Raw genomic sequence first — 26314 nt, forward strand, 5'->3', positions numbered from 1 at the left:
ACCAGAAATTCCTCTTTATAGCATAGCAGGGGCCAGCATGTCTGTTCTTAACTTGATGTGCTAGTTACCTATAAAACACACGGAATGAACTATCCTCATAAATACCCTACCCCAGAAATACAGGGATTGCGGGGTGGGGACATGCTGTATGTAGTAGAGGCTGCACTCACCTGCACGTCTCTACAAAACACTGAACAAGCTGCTGTTGCTCCGTTCCTAAAACTGGCAACGCATAGGGCAGAGCACCACAACTGGCCTTCACTTAAACCTAGGAAATCAAGTGCTCAGAAGTTCGAGAAATGACAGAATTAATACTGCGTTTAAAGGTTAGACTGTGGTCCCCTAGTGCTGGGGTGTTAGGGTGCAGGCATGTGCCACGGGGCTGCTGGTGCTGAGGATGAGGCAACTGGGGATGTAGGTGCAAAAAAACCATCCCCCTTTTGCAGGAAAAGATGTTTTTTCTGTGATCTAGACAAGAGCATGGTTGCTTGTCTCAGGTTTTGAGACTTGAGGCTCCTGCAGGTGAGATGCATGTCCTGCATGTGATTAGCTCAGTGCAGCTACAGCAATAGGGCTGTGATTGAATGGGGGTATTTAAAAAAAAAAAAAAGTGAGTATTTAAAATAGCACAGCTAGGTTGGTATTGTTCCCTGTTGGGAACCGCTGAGGGGGCCTTGGAGCTGCTGAGCAGAGTTCGTCAGCCAGAAGAGGCACAGCATTTTGGGGGTTGTGGTGAACCATGTTTTGTGTGAGTCTGCAAGGGCAAAAGTGTGTTATTCCAGGTGGGAAAGGGGGCTGGCAGTCTGACAGGCAGCCTTAATTCTGGAATATCCCAATTCTGAGCACTTGATATGCGTGCGTATAAAAAGCAAAATTCTCATGTTGCTTTTTATATATTAAATAGTTTGTAGAACGTATGTCAACTCTATTAAAGCGGTTGGACTTCATTCCAGGTTTGGTATCATTCCTGCCGGGACTGTAACGCGATGTAGGCGGGGAGGCTGAATGTGCAGGGGCTATGGGCGCCGCGCTGGCCCTGTGGAGCTAGAGGTGCCATTTTGGGGGGACCACCTGTGGGTAACAGGAACGCTGCGAGGCTTCTCCGGAGCAGGAAGGAGGCCAGGGATAAGTGGAAAATGAGAGTGAAAAGTAAAAAAAAAATACTTCAAAAATCAATAAAATGTTCTTTATTCAAAACCATGGGCCAGGGTGTTAGAGGGAACTCTGAGTGCTGGGGGCGTTTGGCTCCCCAAAATGCCATCGGGGGCAAGCACCGGTGCTGGGTGCGGAGCACTGGGGCCTTGCCAAGGGGGAGAGCAGAAACTCCCCTCGGTGCTGCTGTCCTTCACCAGAGCTGGCTTCCAGGGCCAGGCCGCTTCCAATTAACTCCTGAACTCTGCGGGGATCCCGGCGGGCCGGGGCGAGGAGCTGCATTTTTCCTGGAAATGGAGGCTTTCGGCCTTTCTGGGCCTGCCTGACGGGATGGGGGGGGCGTTGCTAGGAGACGGGGCCGGCGGCCGCCATTTGCCGCGGGGGTGCGGGAGATGGCGGCGGGCGCTGGGGCGGCACCGCCGGGGCGAGGGGGACGGGGACAGGGGTCGGGCCCGAGGGCCTCACGGGGAGCGTGTCCCGGTCCCAGCCCAGCGACCGGGCAGGGGCGGGTTAAGCGCCGGGCTGGGCTTCGTGGTCGCCCTTCGCTTGCCAAGGTTTAAATTTAGTCCCCACATGAACCCGGGCATCAGGTTGCTGGAGGCTGGCAGCACCGCCACGCACCTGCTGCTGCCGCTTCCTTCAGAAATCCCCAAAAAGCCGCGGCTGACCCCGGCGGGGGCGGCCAGACCAGGCCGGGCACAACGAGACCCGCGCGCCCCCCGAAAGAGGCGACCGACACCGTCCTCCTCCGCTCGGTGCCTGGTTTGACTTTGCGCCTTGCCATCCCTCCTGGCTGCTTGCTCGTCGCTTGGGGGATGCTGGGGGTGCGGGGGGGTGGCACCACTTGGGGACAGGCTTTGTGTCCCCCCCTATATGGGGACACAGCATCCCCGTGGGCACGCAGGGGATGGGGACGGAGCCACGACGCAGGGCCTCAGCCACCCGGTGTGCCACCGAGGGAGCGGAGCACCCAGCATGGCCCCGGCGGGGTCTGCGGGTCCCCGGTGGGCTCACGGCTGCGGGGTCGCGGTGGCACCGTCCCTACCGCAGACCCCTAAGCCGGGGGTGGCTGTGGCATTTGCACGCCGCCCGACACTTGGCATCGCCTCCCCCATGCTGGCGCCTGCTGCACGCATGTGATTGAGGAGCCAGGCGCCGCGGCGAGCAGAGCAGAAGGTCGAGCCTGCTCCCTACGGCAGCACCGGGGCAGTCCCCACCATGATCCCCCGCGGCAAGAGGGACGCCGGCCGCCCTGCCGAGCTGCCCGGCCCCGAAGGCATCATTGAAGGACGTCGGTCTGTCTGGGAGGAGGACGGCCGCCTGTCCGTCCTGCCCCGCGACGACCTCCCCAAGAGCATGTCCGACTCCTCCGTCTCCTCCTACCACTCGGCGCTATGCTCGGAGACGACAGACACCTTCAAGGACTGCCTGGAGTTCCTGGAAGAGGAGGACGCGGGCCGCCACACCGCCACACCGCCCCGGGGTCCCCCTCAGGGCCCCCCGCCGCACGGCCCTGTCCCCAGCCCGCGGCTGGAGCGCGCCCGGCAGGCTCAGCTGTCCGTCACCGCTAAGAATAGCTCGGCGCCAGGGCGCGGGGGCAGGATGGGTCCCCTCCGCGGGGACCGGCCGCCCGCCGCTGCCTTTGGGGACCGGCCGGGCGCGGCGGCACCGGGGACGATGCTCGGCGAGGGGCGGCGGGCCAGGCGGAGCGGCGGGGCCAGCGACTCGGACGAGGCCGACGGTGAGGTGCGAGCGCTGACGGCCAGGTCCTTCCGAAGCCTCTCAGGCCTTCCCGGCACCCGGCTGGACATGTGCAGCTCCCACACCTCCTCCAGCCTCTCCAACTCGCTGTCAGAGGACGGTGGTGGAGGACGGCGGTGGGCAGCGTGCGGGGAGCCCCGGGGTGCCGAGCTGCTTGGCCTGACAGGGAAGGAGCTGTTTGAGTGCGTGGATGTGGAGCTAGAGAGCAGTGACGCCAAGAAGGGGCACGGCAAGAAGAGGACCGTCCCCAAACGGCAGATCCAGCTCAAGAGGAAGGAGAGGAAGGAGACGGGGTTCTTCCTGTGGGGGGATGCCTCAGCCCCCCAGCCGCTGCCCCCCACCCGAAAGGAGCCCCCAGGCAAGGGCAGAGCCGTTGGTGAGGACTTCAGGTTCAACTACAAGCAGTTCATGAAGACGGCCTCCCTGGACGACGCCTCCAGCAAGACCCGGATGGCCTCCAGCCTGGTGAAAAATGTCCTAGCCAAGAAAATGCAGTATGAGCAGTGGATTAATAAGATGGAGCAGAAATCACTGAGGGGCAGCTCGACCTCCTCAGGGCTGTCCTCAGTCGGCACCGACCTGCTCGGGGATGGCCTGGAGGGCAAGTCCAGCTCGCTCTCCAAGTCCGACTGCAGCATCTCCGCCGAGGACATGCGGTGTCCTCGGGGCTGCGAGAGGCTGGGGACTGCCAGCACCACCCGGCCAGCCAAGGGGGTCGTGCTGAGTGAGGCAACAAGGGAGAATGTCTGCAAGCTGAAGACAACCTTCAACGAGCTCAACGAGAGGATGAAGTACCAGGAGGTGATGCAGTGCCAGCGCCTGCCTGCCGAGGAGCACACGACGGAGAGGACCCGCTACCGGCGAGCGCGCGCCTTGTTCGAAGGCTACGCTGGGGACAGGAAGGCGCTGGACATCACCCCTAAATTTGAGAAAGTGCAGAAGCCATGGCCCAGCTTGAAGCAGCGAGCCATCCGCCCCAGCAGGCCCGAAGTAGTCCCATTTGAGCCCAAAAGCTTGGCGTTTCCTGATGTGCCACCCCGGGGCGTCTTCACATCCCAAGCGCAGGAGGTGAAGCTGGTGCCACAGAGCCGGTGGGAGGAGAAGCCACCACCAGCACCCCGAGAGCCACCGAGCCCCAGCACCCCTGCGGCCGCCCCTGCTGAGCCAGGGAACAAAGGCAAGGTGCAAATCCCGCAGCCGCGGGACGTGCGCAAGCTGCTGAAGAGCAGCTACAGCCTCTGCTTTGGCACCACCCGTGGCCCCCGAGCCCCTTGCCCCGTCGGGGAAAGCACCGGGGAGCCCACGCCGCCATCCCCGCTTGTCATCCACTGCACTTCAGTCTGCCGCCGTGAGCCAGCACCGAGCCTCATGCCGCCAGCGGACAGGGAACTGGGGACAGCTGGTGGCCGAGAGATGGAGGCAGCACATGCTGAGGGGACCGCGACAGTCACCGGCACCCGCCCCACGCGGGGCTCGCCCGTGCACATCACGAAAGTCCAGTCCACGCGGAGAGAGGTGGCTGCCACCGAGGGTCCTCAGCTCAGCCCTGCTGCATCCCCTGCGTGTCGCCAGCGGAGCGAGCTCAGGGTGCCACCGCGCGCGGTGAGCGGGGGGGACGCACACGTGGAGACCCACCTCCACGTCCTGGTTGGCCCACGGCCCCCGCCGGTGGCTGGGGAGGGCTCTCCGGCTCGGAGCAGCGCGGTGCTGCGGACGGAGAAGACCCTTGTCCTCCCACCACCACCGAGCCCCACAGAGGGAGAGGAGGAACACAGTCATGGCGTCACTGCAGGGGATGGTGCCACAGGGGACCAGCATCATGGTGGCAAGGACGGCCCAGGGGATGGCCAGGACGCCCGTGCCATGAAACCAGCGGTGAGAAGTGCGGTAAAACCACCCACCAGTGAGCCGGGCGGCTGGCTGGCCTTGGCGGGGAGCCATGGTGCTGCAGATGGCACCGGCCCCACTGTCCCAATTCGAGCGAGGGAGGCCGGCAACGGTCCCTCTGTCCCCACTGGGCCACTCCCCACCAGGCCACCAGACCGGAGGGAGAGCTGGGAGCACGTAACGAAGTGGCCGGGAGCCAGCGAGCCTCACCTTACCGCCGCCCCAGTGGAGAACACCAACTACTTGACAATTCCCGTGAAAGCCCCCAAATCCTCCCCAGTGCCAAAGCTGCCCTCGGCTCCCAACCCGGCCACTGCATCCTTTGGGGCTCCCTCAGCTCCCCATCCAGCCAGTGTGTCCTTTGGGACCCCTTCTGTCCCCAATCCACCCACTGCATCATTTGGGACCCCCATGGTCCCCAATCCACCCATTGCATCATTTGGGACCCCCTCGGTTCCTAATCCACCCACTGCATCATTTGGGACCCCCTCAGTCCCAAATCCAGCCACTGCATCGTTTGGGACCCCCTTGGTCCCCAATCCAGCCACTGCATCCTTTGGGACCCCCTCGGTCCCCCACTCAACCAGCACATCCTTTGGGACCCCCTTGATCACCAATCCAGCCACTGCATCCTTTGGGACCGCTGCAGTCCCCACCTTGGCCAGCACATCCTTTGGGACTCCTTTGGTCCCCAATGCAACCAACTCACCTTTTGGCTTCCCGCCAGCCTCCAGCATGTCCTTTGGCACTCCCTCGGTCCCCAACCTGACCAACACATCTTTTGGGACTCCTTTGATCCCCTACCCAGTGAGCGCATCCTTTATGACCCCCTTGGTCCCCAGTCCAGCCACTGCATCCTTTGGGACCGCTTCAGTCCCAAGGCTGGCCAACTCAACCTTTGGGACCCCCTTGGCCCCCAACCTACCCAGCGCACCCTTTGCGACCCCCTCTGTCCCCAAACCAGCCAGCTCATCCTTTGGGACCCCCTCGGCCACCAACCCAGTCCCTGCTTCCCTTGGGTACCCATCAGTCTCCAACGTGGCCAGCTCTTCCTTTGGGTCCCTGTCAGTCACCAGCCTGGCCAGTGCTCCACTGGGGACCGGTGTGTCCTCCCTTCCTGGTGGGGAATCCCTGTGGAGCAAACCCCTCCCCGAGCCCACCCGGCCCCGGCCCCCCGAGACTGTGGCCGCTGCAGTGCCGCAGCCCCCAGGCCAGCCGCAGCCTCGCCTGGAGGACGCTCCCCGGAGGACCGAGGGCTCCTCGCCAAGCAACAAGAGTGCACCGAGCCCCACGCGGCCGTTCAATCCCCATCCGGCCGCGCAACGCAAGATGCTCGTCGATCCCGACAGCGGCAAATGCTACTACATGGAGCCGCCGCGGCAGCCCCAGCTGAAAATGCTCTACGACCCCGAGACGGGGCAGTACGTGGAGGTGCTCATCCCACCGGTGCCCATGGCATCGCACGCTGGGCTCTACCAAGCTCCCTTCAACCCCTTGCTCTACAGCGTGCCCTACGTGCCCTACAGCAGCTTCCCGGGGCTGCCAGCACCCGCGCCGCCCGCCATCCCTTCCCCGGCGCACCCCGACCTGCAGGGCCAGCTGCCGGCTGCCGAAAACCCCGGGGGCTTCCCCGGGACCTTCAGCCCCGATCCCAAGGGTGAGGGGCCACCTGCTGCTGCGGGGCCCGACTGCGGGTACCTGGAGAGCCTGTACTACATCCCCACGGGGATGCGGGCCAGCCCCAGCCCCGGCCAGCCCCCCGCCCGCGCCAGCCCTGCCGGCCCCGAGCAGGGGCCGCTGCCCCCCATGTGAGCCCCGGCTGCGGTGCCAGCCAGCATCGTCCCACCTGCAGCTGGAGGGCACCTATGTTTGTGGCTGAGCCGGTGATGGACCTGACCGGCTCCTAAAAGGAACGGGGGGGCAGATGGTGTTTTACCAGCACCTGGCATCCCTGGTTGGGTTCTGAAGTCATTCAAGGGAGCACGGCCACGGCTGGCAAAGGGACCAGGTGCATGGCCCCCGCCTCCCCCTGCCCCCTGGTCCCATCCCGAGGGCTGCGCGGCGGGGCGATGGCCAGAGGCACCCCGGCTATGGCATGGACTCCTTAAAACAGCAATAAAAGTGCTGAGCCAGCATTAACCCTGCATTCCCATGTCTGTGTCGTCTGTAAAGAGGGTGCGGGGGGCCCACGTGTCCCATTTTGGGGACGTTTTGAGCAGAGGGGCAGAGGCTGTGGATCCCACAGTCCTGGAGCAGCAGCAGGGATGAATTTCCATGTCCAGGGGTGGGACCCCAAATCCTCAGAGAGGGAGGATTCTGGAGAGTTTTGGGAAGGATTTGGGGGAGACAAGGACAGGCGCAGGCATCGCAGGACTGAAGTAAACCAAAAACAAAAAAAAGAGAGGGCAGATGTTGGGGATAACCCATGCAGAGCTCCCCCTCGGCAGCCCCGGGGATGGACAGACAGATGGCAGCACGGCCGGGCGGGTGTCGCGGGGCACGTCGGCCGGATGCAGGTGCACCGGCCGCGCATCAGCACCCCGGGGGTTTATAACGCCTGCGTCTCCACCACTGCACTTTCGGCATCGCTCGCCACCCCTCCAGGCCCCACGGCGGCAGGATGCGACCCGTGCTGGCGGCGTGCATGGCCCTGAGCCTGGTGGCGGGGCCAGGGGCCGGGGATGGGTGCCAGGACCCCCCGTCCCCGTCCTTGTCCCGCTCCGTCCCCGCGCCCCAGCTGAGCGCCGAGGAGCTGCACTCGCCCCACATGCCCGAGTCCCTGCGCTGCGACGCCTGCTACGCCATCGCCTTCCAGGTGGGCACCGGGGACGGGGGGCACCCCGAAACCACGCTGGGACAGCCATGCCTGGCACCTCACCCAGCGCTTTTGGCTGCTGCTGAAGGAGGGAAAAGGGGGAGGAACGTGGGAGCGGGGGGTCACAGGGGTGGCTGCCATCACCAGCCGCTTTCTGCCCCATTTCTGCCCCAGCTGGAGGAGCAGCTGAGCAAGGCGGAGGCGAAGCTGGGCAGGAAGGCGCTGCGCGAGTCCGACTACGTGGAGGTGCTGGAGAGGAGCTGCTTGCAGAGCTGGGAGCTGTGAGTGGTGTCCTGCCCCCTCCAAGTGCCACGGGGTGCTCCTGCACCCCAGGGCCACCCACCACAGCAGGTACAGACCCCCAACCCCGTGTGTCCCCCCCCACAGCTACGGCGTGCAGGAGCTGAACGGGGAGAAGCGGCTGACGGGGCCGGGGCTGCAGAGCCAGCAGCCCCTGAGCGTGACGATGACGGGGGGCCCGTGGCCCAGCAGGTGAGGGGCGCGGGGCTGGTGGGGGGGTGACAAGTGCCACACTGCACCCTGACGCTGTCCGCTCCTTGCAGGCTGGCCAAGATGTGCCACAGCTTCGTGGGTGAGCAGGGCGAGGAGCAGCTCTACGGGGCGCACCGACGAGGCCCCTCGGCGCTGCGGGAGCTGCTGTGCCACGGCGAGAAGGGGCCCTGTGCCCCTCCAGCAGGGGGCAAAGCGGGGCGCCCGGCCCCCCCCAAGGTGCTGCAGAACGAGCTGTAGCCCCCGGCTCAGCCCCGGGGCCTTGGGGTGCCGCCATCGCGCCCACGGGCGCAGTTAATGCTTAATGCCCCAGCGACCTTTGGAGCCGACTTCGTACCCACAGCACCAGGACACGTGCGACGGGGACGCCGAGGGAGGTGGTCACCACCCCGCTGTCACCGGCCACCACCAAGCTGGGGACACCGCGCCGCTGCTCGTCCCTGTCCCCATCGCAGCACCGCGTCCGCGGGGACATCGCCGGTGGCACCCGGTGCCCCGTGCCGCCGACCCAGCCGTTACTCTGTAACCCGCCCGCTCTAATGTTTTACCAAATCGGTGCTAACGGCGGTGCCAGCCCTAATTAAAGCAGTTAATCGCTCATCCCCTGCTGCCGCTGCGCTCCTCAGTTTCACAACCCGCGGACTAAAGTCCTCCTCGTCGCCATAAAAGACACCGTGCGGTGACATCCCTGCGCCGCCCAGGATGGGGACCCACTCGGGAGACCTGCCCCAGCCCCAGCCCCAGGTGACCGCGGCTCTGTCCCCATCCCCCTTTGCCCTGTCCCCATCGCCGGGGACATAGTGGGGGGAAGGAGGCAGGGGGGAGGTGGCACCCCAGATAGCAGCCACCTCAGGGCTGAGAGCTAGATGCAGGTGGCAAAGGATGGGGGAGGAGATTGAGGGGGGTTGGTGAAGCCCAGGACCAAGGGGACACACTGGGGACAAGGTGGGATGCTGCAGCTGGGACTCGCCGCCTTCCCAGCACCTGTGGGATGCTGCAGGGCCCCCCAGCATGGTGGGGACCCCAGCGGGGTTTGTGCATTTGGGACGCTCTGCTGCAACGCCAGGTCTCAGAGCAGGGGGCCCGCAGCCCTCCCGGGGGTGGCCGGGCGATGTCCCTGCGTCCCCAGTGTCCCCAGGAGGCCACTGCCCCGTTCCCATGGCTCGCCCGGCAGGACGCTGACCCGCCTGCTGCCTCTCCCTGCCTGCCAGGACGCCAGCCCGGCCCTCGCCCGCGTCCCCGCCGACCGCCCGCGTCCCCACGGGATGGGCAGGGTGAGCACCGAGCCCCCGCGGCACCATCCCCATCCCCGAGGGCTCCTGCGGGGCTGGCAGCGGGGACAGCGCTGCCCCTCCAGCTGTGCCCCCCCGTGCTCCAGGGCCCCGCGGTGGATGCCGCCCCCCCCCCGGCCCGGCAGCAGTTCGACATGCTCTACAAGATCGAGGACGTGCCCCCCTGGTACCTCTGCATCCTGCTGGGCTTCCAGGTACGGTGCCGGCCTCAAACATCTCCCAGAGGCACCCCCGGTCCCTGCTGAGCGTGTTTCCCTCCCTCTGCCATGCCCCCAGCATTACCTGACCTGCTTCAGCGGCACCATCGCCGTCCCCTTCCTGCTGGCCGAGAGCCTGTGCGTGGGCAAGGACCAGCTCACCGTCAGCTACCTCATCGGCACCATCTTCACCTGCGTCGGCATCACCACCCTCATCCAGACCACCGTGGGCATCAGGTAGGGGACGTCCCCTCCGCCGCCGGGACCCCATCCCCGTGCCGCTGGGTGCAGGCGTCCCCTCTGGTCCCCAGGCTGCCCCTGTTCCAGGCGAGCGCGCTGGCCTTCCTCGTCCCCGCCAAGTCCATCCTGGCGCTGGAGAAGTGGCGGTGCCCACCTGAAGGTAGGGCTGGATGGTGCTGGTGGGGGGGACACCGGCTCCTGGCGGCCCCTGGGGCTCACCTCACCCCTTCTCCATCCCCAGAGCAGATCTACGGCAACTGGACGCTGCCGCTCAACACCTCCCACATCTGGCAGCCCCGTATGCGAGAGGTACGGCCTGGCCCCCCCCCCCCCATGCCCACCCCGGAGCCCAGGACCCCCCCTCACGTGTCGCCGTCACCCCGCAGATCCAGGGGGCCATCGTGGTGTCCAGCCTGGTGGAGGTGGTGATCGGGCTGCTGGGGCTCCCCGGGGCGCTGCTCAGCTACATCGGGCCGCTGACCGTCACCCCCACCGTCGCCCTCATCGGCCTCTCCGTCTTCCAGGCCGCCGGCGAGCGGGCCGGCTCGCACTGGGGCATCGCGGCGCTGTAGGGCCGCGGGCGTGGGGGCTGCGGGCAGGTTTTTAGGGCCCTCGCACCAAAGCTGCGGGTGGCACCGGTAGCATGCCGGTGGCCCTCAGGGAGCTCTGCCCTCCCCAGGTCCATCGTCCTCATCGTCCTCTTTGCCCAGTACCTGAGGAACGTCACCGTGCGCCTGCCCGGGTACCGCTGGGGACAGGGCTTCGTCCTGCTGCACGTGCAGATCTTCAAGCTGTTCCCAGTAGGGGCACGGGACGGGGGGTGCTTTTGGGGAGCAATGCCAGGGGCATCTCCATCCCCATGCGACACCCGGCCGCTGCCCGCAGATCATCCTGGCCATCATGGTGGTGTGGCTGCTCTGCTACCTGCTGACGCGCACCGGCGTCTTCCCCAGCAGCCCCGAGGAGTACGGCTACAAGGCCAGGACGGACGCGCGCGGGGAGATCCTCTCGGTGGCACCCTGGTTCCGTGTCCCCTACCCCTGTGAGTGCCAGCACATGTGGGTGCCCCACGGCCATGCCATGGGGACGTGCACCCTTGGCAGGGTGCAGGGAGCAGGCACAGCATCACCGGAGAGCACAAGGGGTCCCCACCAGGAGCGGTGTCAGGTCCACAGAGCGGTGGCGTGTCCCCTTGGCAGGTCAGTGGGGGCTGCCCACGGTGACCTCGGCGGCTGTGCTGGGCATGTTCAGCGCCACGCTGGCCGGCATCATCGAGTCCATCGGGGATTACTACTCCTGTGCGCGGCTGGCGGGAGCGCCCGCTCCCCCGGTGCACGCCATCAACAGGTACAGCCAGCGCCATGGGGACGGGGACGGGGACATTGCTCTGTGCCCCAGCAGGTGCTTTCTGCCTGCGCCTGGCTCCAAATCTGCACCCTTGGCCGCTTTGTGCCTTGGTTCCCTGGTGGTACCGGGCCTCCTCCTCCTCCCCACCGCCATGTCCCGGCACCTCCGGGTACGTCCCCACCACCCACCCCAGGGGACGTCCCCTCCCGTTCATCCCCCAGGGGCATTTTCACAGAGGGCATCTCCTGCATCATTGCGGGGCTGCTGGGAACCGGCAACGGCTCCACCTCCTCCAGCCCCAACATCGGCGTCCTGGGCATCACCAAGGTACCGCCCGCACCCCGCGCGGGTCCCCGGCTCGGCGCAGGGACAGCCACCGCCACGCACTGCCCCTGTCCCCGGGCAGGTGGGGAGCAGGAGGGTGATCCAGTATGGTGCCGGGATCATGATCGTCCTGGGGACCATCGGCAAGTTCACCGCGCTGTTTGCATCGCTGCCCGACCCCATCCTCGGCGGGATGTTCTGCACGCTGTTTGGTAACTGAATGCTAAAGCGGCGTCAGGCCTTTTCCCTGGGGACCTGGGTGCTGCGTGCGTCAGCCCAGCTTCAACCGAGGAGCCCGAGGGACACGAAGCTGCGGATGAGATTTGAGCTGTGCCGAGGGCGGCAGCTGGGTCGGAGCGAGCTTTGCCGGCTGTGCCGGGCCCGGCAGCGCGGGGCTCGTCCCGCACCGCCCGCAGCCTTGCTCCCACCAGCACGCCCCGAAGGCAGACGCAGCCATGTCTCTGCTTGCAGGCATGATCACGGCCATTGGCCTCTCCAACCTGCAGTTCGTCGACATGAATTCCTCCCGCAACCTCTTCGTGCTGGGCTTCGCTATGTTTTTCGGGCTGACGCTGCCCAACTACCTGGATTCCAACCCCAAGGCCATTAACACAGGTACCCGCCCTCGGCTAAAAGCCTTTTTCTTGGTTTGCCACCAGCACGTTCCCAGGTGAGGGTGCTTAGGGCGAGCAGGGCAAAACTCTCTGTCCATACGTCTTAATGTCAGACCCTGCTCTGCTCACCAACCCACAGTGTTAAATGCATTTATAGGGAAAAAGTATGACTTAAATGGGACAGTAGCTCCAAGGTAGGATTTACATAGATCTGAAAACTCAATGAACCTCAAAGTGGTAGGGGAGAGCTTGCACTGGGCAGTGACCCCTCAAAGCACCATTTGATCAACCTGGGATGCCACACGCGAGATGTCCCCACTGCTCCCTGCTGTGCCCATCGCCCCGGCTCAACCCCTGCCCTCCCGCAGGCGTCCCCGAGCTGGACCAGATCCTGACGGTGCTGCTGACGACCGAGATGTTTGTGGGGGGCTCCATCGCCTTCATCCTGGACAACACCATCCCGGGTAATTAAAGCGGGCCGGGAGCCGGGGGGCTCGGTGCGGGCGTGCCGGGGTGCACGGCGGCTGTGCCTGCCCACAGGGACGCGCGAGGAGCGGGGACTGGTGCAGTGGAAGGCGGGCGCGCACGCCGACAGCACGTCCTCGGCCAGCTTGAAGAGCTACGACTTCCCCTTCGGGATGAGCGCGGTGCGGAGGTGCCGCTGGCTGCGGCACGTGCCCATCTGCCCGCTCTTCACCGGGTTCGGGTTCAGCTGGCGGCCGAGGAAAAGCCACGCGGCGGCCGAGGGCGTGCAGGACGGCGCCGACGGCCTCGTCGTCTGCACCAAGGTGTGAGCGGGACCCGGTGCGCCTCGGGCCCCGCTGCTGGAGGGCACGGGGTGGGGAAGAGCCGAGCCGAGCGCCTGGGGTCGCACCAGGCAGCATCGCTGGGGGGCTGCGAGCATCCCCCACGGCCAGCACCAAGGCTTCTTTTGCTCGTCCTGAACGCGGGGCTGGGGGGATTTGGTTGCCTTTTGGGGACATCACTGGCTTGGCTTTAGCTAAATCTAGTGTGCAGAGCCCATCCTGGGGGCTCCTGCAGGTGGTAGAGCTCCCCAGGCGCCGGCCTCAGCACCAGCAGCTCCCGTGCGATTGCCCCAGCTCGGCCTCCCGCTGGCTTGAGACATGTTCAAAGCTTTGCTGAAGCCCGTCAGCTCTGATCAGAGGCGCTGGGACCGGCCAGGGCCAAGGGTTTTCACACCACGCCCTTGGCCACGGCAGGGCTGCACAGCGGACACAGTTGGCTCTGTGCTGGGTACAGCAATCAGACCGGTCTATTTTAAGATTCTGCATTAAAAAAACATCCAAACGCACTTGCCCCAGGCAAGTTTGTGTTGTTTGTGTTTTTGTGTTGTGTGTTTGTGTTTGTGTTGTTTCCTGCACCATTCCCTCGTCCCTTCTGCATTTTCAAGGCTTCAGAGGTAACCACCCCGCAGGGGTGCTCACAGCAGCCTCGATCCCAGCCACCAGCAGGCTGCTGTCAGCGAGCTGCCGCCCGGACCCCAACACAGGGCGATGAAATCGGGCACAAGCTCTCAGCAAAGCCCCTGGTCAGACACCTGCACACACCAGTGCTGGCCCTCGAGCAACCCTGGTGATCCCCGCTGCATGCCCAGAAGGCGGAGGGCAACGTCCCGGTGACAGCCCAGCCCAGCTTCTGGGCTCAGGTTGGGGTTTAGCACCAAAACCCAAAGGTGAAGGCAGCGCTGGGCTACCCAGACATGGCTGTGGACTCAGGTGGGAGCTGAGCACCTCGACAGCCGCTCCCTCCCTCCCACCCCACGCAGAGCACGAAGAGCAAAGGAAAATTCACAGGTGAAGATAAGGGCAGTTTAATAAGTGAGTAAGTTTAAGTGAAGAGGGAAAGGGGGTAGGAAAAAAAAAAGAAAAAAAGAAAAAAAAAAGAAAAAAAAAAGAACGAAAACCATGAAGACCCAAGTGATGCAAGTGCAACGACTCGCCGCCTCCCAGGGGCACGCCGGTGCCCAGCTGGGCTCACAGCAATGGAAGAACCTCCCCGCCTTCCGCCCCGTCCCAGTTTTCAGGGTGAGGGCGATGCTACGTGGCGTGCGATATCCCTTGGCCAGCTGTCCTGGCCGAGTCCCCTGCCAGTGCCTGGCCCACAAGAGGTGTGGGCTGAGCAAGGAAGAGAGAAAGCCTTGAGGCTGTGCGAGTACCGGCCTGAACCCCTGTGTTATCAGTGTTGTTTGGGTCACAAACCCACAACAAAGCACTCCGGGGACTGCTATGGAGTTAACTCCACCCCAGCCAGACACAGCACAGACAGCAAACAGTTCGGACCCAGAGACTCCTAAAACGCAGCAGTCAGCACTGCTGACTTACTGCACTGGTTTCAGTCCAGGGCTGATGCTGAGAGCAAGGGATCGCCCCGAACACCTCATTAGGAGATGAGCTCCTGGCTGAGAGCAGCCCTGTGGCACCTTCCCCTCTCTCACCTGCCGCCTACAGGATCCCTGCAGACACTATCAGTAAATTCAGCTCTTTAATAAACCTCTCCATATTATGCAGTTGCCTGGGATGAAAACAAAGCACAAAAACAAACCACAGCAGGCCTGGCTGTTTCTCACCACGCTGGCTCCCAGCTGAAGCGTTCAGCTGCCACTCACCCCGAGCCGACTGCACACGGGCTGAGAAGCCCCAGAGGAAGCTCAGTGACAAGGGCTGCAAAAGCAACCGCTGCCAGCTGCGCGGGGGTCCGCGGGTGGGACCCCAGCTTCGGCTAAAATCAGCTGTAGCATGGTAGGATGCTACCTCCTGACCCTCTGCATGTAGGTGCTTGAGTTTAAACGGTTTCCAAAATCAGGAGAAACACCAGGGTAGGTTTGTTACTTCGAGGAAGGCCAGCAGGTCTGGGAAAGCCAGGGGAGGGAACGCTCAGCAGGGAAGCTGGGAGAAATTGTTGGATGCTGCAGAGCAGCAGAAAAATGAGTTGGTCTGACTGAATTCCTCAGGAGAGCAGACTTTCCAGCTGGAGCAAGACTGGCAGCAAAGCAAAGCAGTTATGTAGTAAGCTAACACCAGTGCAAAGGCAGTGCCTCACTCTTCCTGTTCTACAGCACCGTGTGATTTCTGAAACGTTTCCATCGGGCTTACCCACAGCTTAAGAAAATAAAAGTATATACATACAGCAGCAAGGCCGGGCAAAGTTCTGACACGGAGTGGATCAGACCCCTACCTGAGGGCTGCTGGAGGCTACCCGTGTGGCCACCCCACAGCCCACTCACCCCCTCCTGCAGCTCTGTCGGGTTTATGCAGGCAGAACAGCCCCTGAGAGCACCCCGGCTCCAGCAGCTGCCGTGCCAAAGCCTCCGAGAGCATGCGCCAGGCAGCAGTTTTATATAGTGCCATCAGCTGTTAACTAGGACTTCCTGTGCTGCCAGAAACAGTGGGGCTGAACTAGGATTAGCAGTGGTGAGAACGAAGGAAACTATGGCCAGGCAAACACACAGAGCAGTCAGAGGACAGAAAAGAGCAGCCAGAGCCCGAGCTCAGACCACTTGGAGCTATCTTGTCACGAGCAGCCTTGTGGGCACCGTCTCTGATGCGCAGCAGAACATCATCCCTTCCCTCTTCACAGTGCCGAATGAGATTCCACGTGAGATGCACACTCATGAGACAGCCACCAAATCATTTCTACTATTATTTATTTTTTTAAATATTTTTGAAAAAATATAATTTTTTTACAATATTTTCAACTTAAACACTATTCACACTGAACACGTATGGCAGCTTAACCTACCCAAATATGAAGTTTAAGAAGCCAAAACTGTTCTAGCTTTATTAAAAGAAAAAAAAAGGTCATTGTGCTGTAGACTATTGTGTAGTGATGATTAAACAAAGCAAGGGAAAAAAGCACCACTCAAATCACTAATGCTAGGGTTTTCTCGGTTAAATCCAGCTATAATAAAGTTGTACGCTAAAAGTTACATAGGCAGTGCTATGTATGTATCTGGGTTCCTGGAAGAAATTGTGATGAAACTCACATGTCCTTTAACATAATTAGGAAGTGAAACATTTCTAACATGATAACACACTGCAAGTACAGGGAATTTCTTCCTTCCGATCACTTGGATGTTAGTTCAGTAGCTGAGATCTACGACTCTGTACAGGTCTGTAAAATTTCTGTTAAAGCTCACGCTGCTTAAAAGAAGCATGAATTCTTTTTTAAGGGGAAAAAAGTAACATTAGTAACAATACTGATAGTTCAAAGGAAAGTTAGCTAATTTGCACAACGATCAGATAACCTTGCTTTCATTTTAAAGTTAAGGCATTATCAGGTGCAAACTAGCACCAGTTAACACATCTTTAGTTAAAAACAGACCATCCAAAGCAAATTGCAAGTCCTATTTAAAAAGACAGAGTCTGCAGAAGGTTTTATAAATGTGGTACTTTGTCTCAACTTGACTGGTGCTTCCTACCTCACTGTCTCCTTTGCAGAGAGCCAGGGTCCAATTATGTTTCCATTAAACTTTTGACAGATTTACTTAATAACAGTCTCAGCACTTTTATTGAGCATGCAAGACTAACAAAACTTTGGCAATGCATAAGTGTAACACAGTGACAAGAAGAGAGAGCTTTTACAATTAAATCTTCTAATACTGGCTTCACAGTGTGGAAATTGTGCTACATCCACCAAAAGAGGGCCCAGTCTACTCAAATATTTAAGTACTTCACCCCAGGAACAAACTCCTTTGCGTTTGGATTCAGATTACTCTTGACCTGAGGAAGGGAAAAACAGAACTCTAGTTGAATCGTTATTTTCATCCTCCACTTCCAAACTGAATACAATTCTAGGTGGACAGCATTAGGAACATTTAGAGAACATTCAGAGTTACAGTCAGGCATATAACACAGTTTCTGCATATGCTAAATTCTCTGTGCTCATTAGAAAAGACCACTCTGTGCTAGTACCTGATCCTCCACTAGCACCACCTGGACGTTTCAGTCAGAGGAGGGCTCAATGAATGGGAAACAAACAAGAAAACCACAGGCATGCACCAGAACCCGCAGCTTCAATGAATGCTGAAATAGCTTTTTCTGTAGTTAAGCTGTTAAATGTGCCACAAGGTTTTTAGATCTTGCTTATTTAAGCAAGAAGAGACTTGCTCTGGGAACTTAAGCCACTTCTGGGAATTTAACATGTATGAGCACCGCATTGTTTAATTTCGATGCCTGTGACTACTCAGTCCTCCCACTTGGCAAGCAGCTGCTCTGCAACGATCTGCAGTTAAAGGTGGGGAGACAGCATCTCCAAAATGAGCTGTTTATCATTAAAAAAGAAATGGAGGATTAGGCTTTCATGTTCTTGGGTCTAAGCTGCTTAAACTTGGAAAGGTTTGTGTGTTTGCATCTGAATTTCACAGCAGTGTGTGATATGACTGTGCTTCTTGTACTACCTACGTCAGCAACTCCGCATTGCATTAGGGAAAAACGTGTGCCCACTGCCCTTTCCTTTCAGTTAAGCTCTAGACTAAGAAGCCATACAGCAGGAAGAGAGGGAAATAATCAGTTTAGCTGCTTCCCTCTTCCTTAGAATTTCTATAAAGAGTCCTGCTGTGCTACACGTGGTCGAAATCAGACCTTGGAATGATTTGTACCTACCTAAGTGTTGACAGATGCTGAATTAAACTTTTACACTCCTCCCATTGCACCTCGCAGCCAGCGCGCTCCACTCACCACCTTCCTTTCACAACATAGCATGCATACCCAAACCCGCTTGAATTTATGCCATGGCCTAGGAAAGGCACCACACGGTTACGGAAGAAAGCCACTGAAGAGGTTCTGTCACCTGAGGAAGCACACACCTTACTCGGCTGTTCCATGCCTCCCCCTCCACCACAGCCACACCTGGCTTAAGAGTCCCCGGCCCACACATAAAAGATTTTCTGCCATTAACAGCAACAAAAATCAACCCTGGATAAAGAGAGATGTGAAGTTATAGAAATATAATGATGAGAAACTGAATTTACCACCAGATCCTCCAGTGATGAGCTGTCACTGATAACAAGGTCATTGAACTGGTCCTGGATTTGATCCATTGTTTGTGGGAGATCACGGGCTGGAATAAACCATTCGTGCTCCTCCTCTTCTTCCAGCATCTCCTGGAAACAGCGCTCAATAAACTCTTCTTCCCACAACTCCTCTTCGATCTGTAGAAGAAGAAGAAACTGCTTTATCGACAAAGCTATTGAAAACTTGTGTCTTCAAGACTTTTGTACCTAAAACTGACCCTCTTTCTAGCTACGCCACGGGACGTCTGGCAGAACACCGTGCCTGTGCTGCAGGAAGGCAGGCAGCTGATTTTTTAATGTCAGAAAGTGTGCTGTCTCAGGAACTCGCAGCTGGAAGGGAACGGCAGCCCTAGCTGTTCACTTCGCACACTTACCACGGAGAGCTTCTTAACGAGCACGAGCAGCAGAACGCCAGTTCCAAGGGGAAATGCCAGCGGGGCCAGCTAGCCTGGGCTGAGCCCGCTGGAAGCGCGAGGAAGGGAACACACGCGGCCTACGGCACGCTCCGCACAGAAATGTCCTGCAAGGCTCTTGAGGGGAAAAAAAATGACTGCCTGTTACTGGGAGCAGGGAACAGGCAGCATCTCCTACGGCTGTGCGCTCACACAGCGCAGTTCTAAGGAACTCCGCATGATGTTGGCGGTCATTAGGAACGCTGACCTGCAGTCCTAAAAGCACGGTAAATCAACTGATGCAGAACTGACATGCACAGCAAAGATTAGAGGGAAATTTTGTTTGGTTGTTCAGTAAACGAGCTTTGGAGGGTGTTGATCCTGACAAATTTCCCGTGTCCTCTACCACAGTACTCGAGAGTGGAAAGCAGGGAAATAAAAGCTGATGCAAATGACTTGCCAGACACAAGGGAAAAAAAAAATCAAAACAGATTTAAAGTTTGTTCAATGGAAGCTTAAACAAGCTTACCTATTTATCCTTTACTCTGAAATCAAATATGCACTCAATCCTGAAGTGGAAATCAAGTAACATACCAGAAGGTAGTGTCAGAGTTCAGGATTCCCATAAAATCTTGTTCCCCTGTGCCTCGGGTCAAACACATGCACGAGCTTGCTTAGTGCTCAAGAGGCACAGCTTCTGGGGAGCTGGGACTCATTACGGTATGCTCTAAGTGACTGTCCAGACAATTCAAACCCCACATGAGACACTGACTTATTAATTTCCCCAGTAAAGCACCCCAGAGAGGGCAGCAGTCTCCAATCGATCCTCCATCCCGTGCGTGGGTAAAAGGAAGCCGTGGGCACACAGCCACAAGCTAGAGTTACAACAGGGGTTGCCTGACTCCAGGTTTTTCGTTACACAGTTGCATACCTACAGGTGCTTCCAACAGCAGTCCCAGGAGCAGGAAATGGTGTTTAATTCCCCGAATGTCTCAAAACTGACACTGTCCATTTGGATTCTCCAGCCCGTTTAACTTGCTCGGTTTCCCCAGAGAGATGTGCCTCCAGCAGCAAGAGGAGAGGCCGTCACACGGCGTCCGCCTGCCTGCGACCATTCTCCTCTCCTCCCCTATCTGTCCCGCTCCCCGAACACGAAGCCCGAACACGGAGCCCGTACCTGGGAAGCAATTTACTCCCAGCACAACCCCCAGCTCACTCCCCAGGTACTGCACATCCTGTAGGCTAATTACAGCGCCAGCCCCGAGGAAGAAAAACCCACCAAACAGGAAGCGACACCGAGGCCATCCTGGCACATGCACAACAGAACTTTTTGTAAGCAACCTGAATTTCTGATTAGCTTGGCACCCTAAAGCGAGGGCTGCAGTCATACCGCAAGTGCTGCCTCAGAGCCCGCAGCGCGCTCCTACTGTAGTGGAGCACAGAGAAAGCAGCAGCTTGAGTGCAAAGACCAAGTAACAACAGAGAAAAGGGCACTGGAAAGAGGCGGGCTGCTCCCAGCCTCCAGCAGGGAGCCAGCTGTGCCCAGGTGTAAGGGGGGAGCTGAAGTTAAGGCTTCCTCCCAGCCAGACTGCCAACACCAGCTCCGAGTTATTAAGCATTAAGCAACCCGAACAGGACCGTCACCCCACAGCTATGTCCAGCAACTCCCTTATGAGCAACAGCCCTGCTGGCGAGGCGAGCATGCACCTGAATTTACCCAGCCCCGGACTGCAGCTGGCGTGTCTGCACACGCAGAACCAGAGCGGCTCAGCAGCCTCGCAAGACCAGTCCTTTCCAAGGTGCCACTTAACGCCTGTCAGCTACATTGCTTCCTCCTTCCCGCAGCAGTAGGCAGTTAATGGATGCATTTGAACACTCTACACCCCCCATATTTTTCACCACGATAACAGAAAATAAGTATTTATTGCTGGAAAAAACACCGTCAGTCTGTTGCCCCGAACTATTCCAGCAAGCCCACCTAAAAACCCCAGCACAAAAGGACTCCCAGCCTCGGACCCCAGTCAGCAGGCCGCAGCGCCGCTCCCTGCGGCTGTAACGCGGTAAGGCACAGCACGGGACATCCACAGAGGGCAACGACTTGCCTGCCTGTTAAACTCCTCCTCGTTCTCCATCCACATGTACTCCGCAAAGGGATTGTCGTCTTCGTGAGAGTGACCATTGATAATCACATCTTCGCTGATGATGCTGGGGCTAGTACTGCTGCGACTTGGATCTTTCATGGCTGCGTCTCTGATCTGAAGTCTACAATTAAGAAATGCAGTAATTAAAGACGTGCAGATTCGCTCATCGCCCTGCTTCTGCATAAACCCAGCCCAGGGGAAGGCTGCACCTCCGCGCGGGGGCTCCAGGTAGCTTTACCGTGACGGCAGCAGTGTGTGAATAACACCAGAACGAGGAGCGCTGCGATCGCAACGAGGGGCAGCACCAGAAGCGCCATGTCCATTGTACGCAGATTCAGGTGACTTTGCCAAATTAAATCTCAACAAATCAGCAAATGCCAAGCACCGAGGCCAAATAAAAGTGTCAGAAAACTTGGAAATCACGCATGCTTGCAAATAAGAGAATATTTAAGGTGACATTCGAGAAACAAAAGGAAAATTTGTTTTCTGAAAATAATTCTAAAGCTTTCATCTGAGTTTTACCAAACTCCCCTGGAAATCAGCTGCCCGGTGTCAGTACTGCTTAGGAGACAGCGAGCAACACCTTAGGGGAATTTCCATAGATATCCGTGGCACAGGAAACTCCAGTGCAACTTTCAGAGCACCCAAATTTGGTTACAGGAGAGATTCTGTGATTGCATGAACCAATTTTCATGGCTGTTTCACTGCCCAGGAAGCTTGCAAGCTCTCACAGGCAGAAACCATTACGTGCTGATTCCTCACAGAGCCAATTTGGTGTAACAGTTCCTACAGCTCCTTCATTAGCAAAAGCCCCCTGATTGAGAAGCTTCAAGTAAAGGTGTCGTTAGGAACTGGAAGACAGTACATGCTTGCCTCTCGTCCCACTTCATTAACGTGGCCTGAGTCACGTCTGGAGAGCGCTCAACATTTCTGCGTGTCCGCAGTCTGTGACAGCCAACAGCCCGGGCTCAGGGAACGAAGGCAGAGCTGGTAAGCGTGTTTTGTTCCACCTACCCATGACTAAAAGCAGGACAAAACCCAAATTTAGACTTTTTTTTAAAAAAAACGAAGCAAACTATATTGCAGCCTTTCCACCAGGCTTGCAAGGCATTCAAGTTCAGAGACACCTGAGGTTCTATATCAAAAATCTTACTTGTGCTGTAATGAGACGATCCTATTGTTCTTCCTACATCGTGCTTCAGTACGACTATAAATACTGCAAAAGCTGAGTATTTTTAGATACCGATATGGCAGTGTTGAACGTCCTGACAACAGCATGAAAGAATTAAATCACAATAATTAATCTAGAATGCTTTTATAACCTTTTGGTGTATTTTCAGGGGGACTGCGATGACCTACGGGTTCACCCAGTAGCTCAGCTTCTAGATGCAGCCATGAAGCCACGTCTGTTCTGTCACAGCTGTCTGTGACTGGTAACGATTTTCAGCTTAGGACCAAACAGTGTGCTAAAAATGTGCAATCAGTGCAGCACTGAGGAAAAATTATTTTTATTTTATTCTCAAATCTATTTCTTAACTAGTTGTCCGTGTATCAGAAGTGATTTATTGGGAGAAGCAGCTATCGAAGTATAGCCCTCGTTGCTCTTACAGTGCCAGGGCTTATCACGCTGAAATACAAGGGGAAACAGGAGCTGCCATCAGCCCTACTATCTGTGGAATTAAGGCAAGTTTTACTTCACAATTTGTTCTTGATAATACCAGGTCAGAGACCCACCACATCCAAATGATCAATTAAGAAAAGCACAAAGAAAAAGGAACTTGCCTGCTTGGCTCTACTCAAGGTTTTTAAATCAAAGGCAAGCCCAAGTACGGAAGTCAGTTTAGCTCCCTAGGAAGTACAACAAATGAGACCAGAAACTGGGGTATTCTAGCAACAGAAAACAAGTTCTTTTTGATGTTCTCTCAAAACAAACTTCCAAAGCATTTCTGGCAGCGTTTAACGTAGGACAGGAAAAGACGGTGCATTTAACACCCCAGCTCCAGCCTGAAGCTGTTTTATGCAACTTCAGCTGCTCACAAACAGTACGCACTAAAAGAAACAGAAGACCTCAGTCTGAAAAGCCTATATATTTTTTTCACTAGCACATCTTTTCACCTTTTCTTTTGTGAAGTGCATCTTGATACTAATATTCCACTGGATTTTATGCACCCCAACAACATATACTGCAGGTGAAAAGCTGCATTAGCAGTGTAAGGTAGTCAGGTCAAATTCCAGGGAGCTTCTGTACAAAAACACTGCACCCAGACATGTTCACAGAGGTTAAAAAACGAACAGAAACCCCTCACCGTTATAAAGCCTGAGAGGTTAATTTGTTAAATCACCGGCCAGTTTTCCCAGTTCTTAAACACTGAAGTAGAACTCTCTGGTTTCGGAGAGGGGAAAAGAAGCACAGCGTTTCGTGTTTGGACTGAAACGACTTTTTCCATTACTGCTCAAGGATGAACATCCAAGGCCTCAACCTGAACACTTGCAGTTTATCTGATGACGCCCTATGTCTGCTGATCTTTTTTTATAGGAAAACATGTGAACGCTTATCCCGCGCTAATAGCCAGGAAGCCCCAGGCCAGTGCCCAGGCACGGCACTCCTTGTAATTTGATTTTCTGCAACTCATAATAAAATACTCTACGTGGAGCTTTCCATTTCACCGTTTCAAGATACGAATCAGTTGGCCTTCTGTGCTTGAAAGAGGATGAGAACCGTCTCATCTGTTCACTAGTATTAGATGCAGGCAGCTCTGAGGAGAAGAGCCAAATGCCACTTCAGCCTTCCAAAAAGGCACGATCTGAGAAGGCTGTTGTAGAAAACAAGACACAGTGGCAGGCAACACTACAGTCGTGAGTAGGAATACATTTTCCATCTGGGAATAGGTGGAGAGCAGAGGATCTCAAAGCTCCTGACACTAAGACGAGGAAAAAATAGCGTTAGTAGTGCTGTGAAATAGAAAAGATGGAGAACTCTGCCACAGCCAAACGATGCGAGACTCAGCCCCAAGCTGTTCTGAGACAGGGCGGGTGGGAAGACGCACAAAGAACAGTGTAAGTGCACAAGGGAAGGCTGAAAAAAGCAGGATTTTTGTCTAAGGAACTAACAGAATTCAGAAATTAAACATGCAATAACGACAGAACTCGTGGTCGGCTGCGTGTGTTCTGCAGGCGGTGCAGAGCTTACAATGCCAGAGCACCCCCGAGGCCCGCGGAGTTGTTTCTCAGGGGGTGGTGCTGGGCTCGTAGCCACAGCGAGCCCCACACCAGCCACCCGTACAGCTCATGGGCTTGCGACTGAAAACGTAGCCTCGAAAACACCAACCGCGGGATAATTTTATCTAACACCTACTTCCGAAAAGCAGGTCGGCGGGTCTAGTTCCACAGAGCAAGCCCCAGGTCCTCGGCCTTGAGGAAACAAAAACAAGGGGGACGTTTGTTTGTGAACACCCCGCGCGTGCCTCACACGGGGCAGGACGCGGAGCAGCCCGGCGGGCGCTGGGGGCGGCGGGGCCGGGAGCGGCGGGGCCGGGAGCGGCGGCACGGTGCTCGCTGCCCCTGCGGTCAGGGAGGGCCGGCTGCCGGGACCAGGGCCGGGTACCGGGACCAGGGCCGCGCCGCCTGACGGGGAGAGGGCACCTGAAGCGGGGCGGCGCGGCCTCAAGAAGGAAGCCTGAAGGAGCGGAGGCCGCCCCGGGGCTGGGAGGCTCGGACCGGCCCCGCGCCCCCCCCCGCGCCGTGCCGGGCTTTGTTCGCCCACAAGGGGCCGCCCCGCGGGGGGGGCCGGATCCCGTCAGGCGCCGCTCCCCCCGCCGCAGGACCCGGATGCACGCCGCAGACAATGGGGACGCCGCCGCCGCGGGCCGCCCCGCTCCCGCCGCCGGGGGGCGCCGCTCACGGGGAGGAGAGGCCGGGCCGGGCCGGGCCGGGCCTGGCCGGGAGGGGAGGAGCGGGCGGCCCCCCCCGGCCGCGCCCCCCCCGGCGTTGGCTGCAGGCCGGGCCGCGCCGCGCGCTGCTCACCTGCGCGCAGAGGGAAGGGGAACGCCGCGGGTGCGCCCGCCCGGCTCCGAGCCGCCGCTCCGCTCCGCTCCGCTCCTGCCCCGCGCCGCGTCCCCGCCGCCGGCCCCTCCGCCCCGCTCCCCTCCCAGCGCCGCAGCCCCGCCGGATGTGAGGTCACTTCCGCTACCTGCGGGACCTCGCGGGCCACGCCTCCGCCGAGCGGGGCCGAGCCGCCGCAAGTGGCCGCGGCGGCGCGCGGCCTGCCGGGAGCTGTAGGCGCTGGGTGTAGTTCGCCGGGAGGCCGGCGGCCATTTCGCGGCGCTCCGGGGCCGCGGCGCGGGGCATGCCGGGAGGTGTAGTCCCGGCGGCGCGGCAAGCCGCCATCTTGTGGCGCCGCCTGGAATGGAGGCGGGTGCTCCCGCTGCGCGCTGGGGGCCTGTGGCGGGGACCTGTCCTGAGCCCCCCGCCTCAACCCTCCCCCTTACAAAAATCGGGTGACAAAACATGCTGTTTAGCCTCTTCTTATCCTCCCCTCCCTTAAAACTCGGGGGGAATGATTGCCTTCAGGGGCTGCCATCTTAAGCTCGGAGGCTGCAGCCGTGCCGCCCCGGGTGCTCGCCCCTCTAACACCGCTGCAGGATCGTGGGAATGGGGCAGCGGCCTAAAACACCAGAAACCAGACACCGGGAGTTAAAGGCCCTTGGTGCCAGGCAGGCCACTGCCGAACACGGTGTAACCGCTAAAAGCGGGGAACCTGCCCCAGCAGCAAGTGGGAAATCATGCAGCAGAAAGCCCTTTGTGTGCGCAACAGCGAAACCAACAGATGGGTGTTGCTGAGGCTAAAGTTGCACAGAAATTGTAAATAACCTTGGATAACCCCGAAAAGTAATTCTGTACGAATAAGAAAATATCTATTGGAGGGACCGCAGGGGTTAAAAAGTTGCCAAACGTGAACCGATTATTCCAGGCTCTAGCAAAGCACCAGCTAGCTTGTTTGGCTTTGCCCTTCCACAGCAGCACCTGTTGGGCTGGAAAGGCTCCCATGTGCAGGCTGCCTCCCCAGGAAGAAGGAAAGTACTTGAGGGTAACTTTCATTAGTATTTCTCTCCTCAGCCCTTTCCTTCCTTCCACATTTTAGTAAGGGCTAACCAACTCATAAAGTATGTTTTTTTTTTTTTTCTGGAGGGTAGATGCTGCCTTCAATGAAGCATTGTATACATATTTTATTATTATTCTTATTTTCACAATGTCACACTATACTTTAATGAATCCCTCCATTACATGTGCCTTTCTCAGCTGTAACAGAGGTGGCTTCTTCTGTTTCTCATTGTTCAGCAAGCCCAGGGCCTCAGTTGCGCCTCTGCTGAACTACACATGCAGCAAAGAACCAACAGCCTCAGGAATTGTTTTTCTGAGTTGAAATTCATACATGAATGCTGGCATCCAGATCAGTGAGCCTGCATCTAGTCTTTCACACGCATGGCTCATGTTCTGCTCCATTTCCCCTCCATCCCTCCACGGTGCAGAGAGAGTTATCCCGAAGCACAAGTAGTTCATGGCAAGATCACATACCCTTCTGCCATCCAAGCATGCTCCTGGCATCTCTCCT

The 26314-nt window shown here is 58.2% G+C and overlaps 4 protein-coding genes across 10 annotated transcripts; 3 read left to right on the forward strand and 1 right to left on the reverse strand.

Moving 5' to 3' along the window:
• Nucleotides 1-1113: 1113 nt before the first annotated feature.
• On the forward strand, nt 1114-6946 carry PROB1 (proline rich basic protein 1). The gene has a single exon (XM_048064716.2). It carries the CDS (start codon nt 2371-2373, stop codon nt 6610-6612), a length of 4242 nt encoding a protein of 1413 aa, XP_047920673.2. The 5' UTR covers nt 1114-2370; the 3' UTR covers nt 6613-6946.
• Nucleotides 6947-7091: 145 nt separating this feature from the next.
• MZB1 (marginal zone B and B1 cell specific protein) lies at nt 7092-8725 on the forward strand. The gene is made up of 4 exons (XM_013178418.3): nt 7092-7615; nt 7790-7896; nt 8003-8107; nt 8179-8725. Exons 1-4 carry the CDS (start codon nt 7421-7423, stop codon nt 8363-8365), a joined length of 594 nt encoding a protein of 197 aa, XP_013033872.1. The 5' UTR covers nt 7092-7420; the 3' UTR covers nt 8366-8725.
• A 13-nt stretch (nt 8726-8738) lies between these two features.
• On the forward strand, nt 8739-13451 carry SLC23A1 (solute carrier family 23 member 1). 5 transcript variants are annotated; one of them, XM_048064718.2, is made up of 15 exons: nt 8739-8869; nt 9337-9399; nt 9504-9611; nt 9694-9851; nt 9926-10014; nt 10096-10163; nt 10241-10422; nt 10534-10654; nt 10740-10896; nt 11054-11201; nt 11423-11528; nt 11608-11737; nt 11997-12140; nt 12508-12603; nt 12680-13451. In XM_048064718.2, exons 1-15 carry the CDS (start codon nt 8828-8830, stop codon nt 12931-12933), a joined length of 1866 nt encoding a protein of 621 aa, XP_047920675.1. In that variant the 5' UTR covers nt 8739-8827; the 3' UTR covers nt 12934-13451. The 5 variants fall into 5 exon arrangements, with proteins under 5 accessions (XP_047920675.1, XP_066861634.1, XP_066861633.1 ...); XM_067005533.1 differs by having other exon boundaries at nt 8740-8869; nt 9300-9399; XM_067005532.1 differs by having other exon boundaries at nt 8771-8869; nt 9215-9399.
• A 2335-nt stretch (nt 13452-15786) lies between these two features.
• PAIP2 (poly(A) binding protein interacting protein 2) lies at nt 15787-24888 on the reverse strand. Of its 3 annotated transcripts, none has more exons than XM_067005543.1 (5): nt 24727-24870; nt 24059-24114; nt 20665-20824; nt 18129-18308; nt 15787-16878 (listed from the first exon to the last, which is right to left on the reverse strand). In XM_067005543.1, exons 3-5 carry the CDS (start codon nt 20800-20802, stop codon nt 16813-16815), a joined length of 384 nt encoding a protein of 127 aa, XP_066861644.1. In that variant the 5' UTR covers nt 20803-20824; nt 24059-24114; nt 24727-24870; the 3' UTR covers nt 15787-16812. The 3 variants fall into 3 exon arrangements, with proteins under 3 accessions (XP_066861644.1, XP_047920677.1, XP_066861643.1); XM_048064720.2 differs by lacking the exon at nt 24727-24870 and adding an exon at nt 24346-24439; XM_067005542.1 differs by lacking the exon at nt 24059-24114 and having other exon boundaries at nt 24727-24888.
• Nucleotides 24889-26314: the final 1426 nt, after the last annotated feature.

The sequence above is a fragment of the Anser cygnoides genome, chromosome 14 (genome assembly GCF_040182565.1).
Source record: "Anser cygnoides isolate HZ-2024a breed goose chromosome 14, Taihu_goose_T2T_genome, whole genome shotgun sequence".
Lineage (NCBI taxonomy): Eukaryota > Metazoa > Chordata > Aves > Anseriformes > Anatidae > Anser > Anser cygnoides.

Excerpts from the sequence above, each read along its gene's own strand:
- SLC23A1 (XM_048064717.2), top strand. The coding sequence starts at position 9,076 with ATGCTGCAGCTGGGACTCGCCGCCTTCCCAGCACCTGTGGGATGCTGC. Across the intron at positions 10,015-10,095 it reads GTGGCGGTGCCCACCTGAAG|AGCAGATCTACGGCAACTGG; the intron begins GTAGGGCTGGAT and ends CTCCATCCCCAG. Across the intron at positions 12,141-12,507 it reads CCCCAAGGCCATTAACACAG|GCGTCCCCGAGCTGGACCAG; the intron begins GTACCCGCCCTC and ends GCCCTCCCGCAG.
- PAIP2 (XM_067005542.1), bottom strand. The coding sequence starts at position 20,802 with ATGAAAGATCCAAGTCGCAGCAGTACTAGCCCCAGCATCATCAGCGAA. Across the intron at positions 18,309-20,664 it reads AGGAGGAGTTTAACAGGCAG|ATCGAAGAGGAGTTGTGGGA; the intron begins GCAAGTCGTTGC and ends CTTCTTCTACAG. Across the intron at positions 16,879-18,128 it reads CATCACTGGAGGATCTGGTG|GTCAAGAGTAATCTGAATCC; the intron begins GTAAATTCAGTT and ends TCCCTTCCTCAG.
- MZB1 (XM_013178418.3), top strand. The coding sequence starts at position 7,421 with ATGCGACCCGTGCTGGCGGCGTGCATGGCCCTGAGCCTGGTGGCGGGG. Across the intron at positions 7,897-8,002 it reads TGCTTGCAGAGCTGGGAGCT|CTACGGCGTGCAGGAGCTGA; the intron begins GTGAGTGGTGTC and ends CCCCCCCCACAG. Across the intron at positions 8,108-8,178 it reads GGGGGCCCGTGGCCCAGCAG|GCTGGCCAAGATGTGCCACA; the intron begins GTGAGGGGCGCG and ends CGCTCCTTGCAG.
- PROB1 (XM_048064716.2), top strand. The coding sequence starts at position 2,371 with ATGATCCCCCGCGGCAAGAGGGACGCCGGCCGCCCTGCCGAGCTGCCC.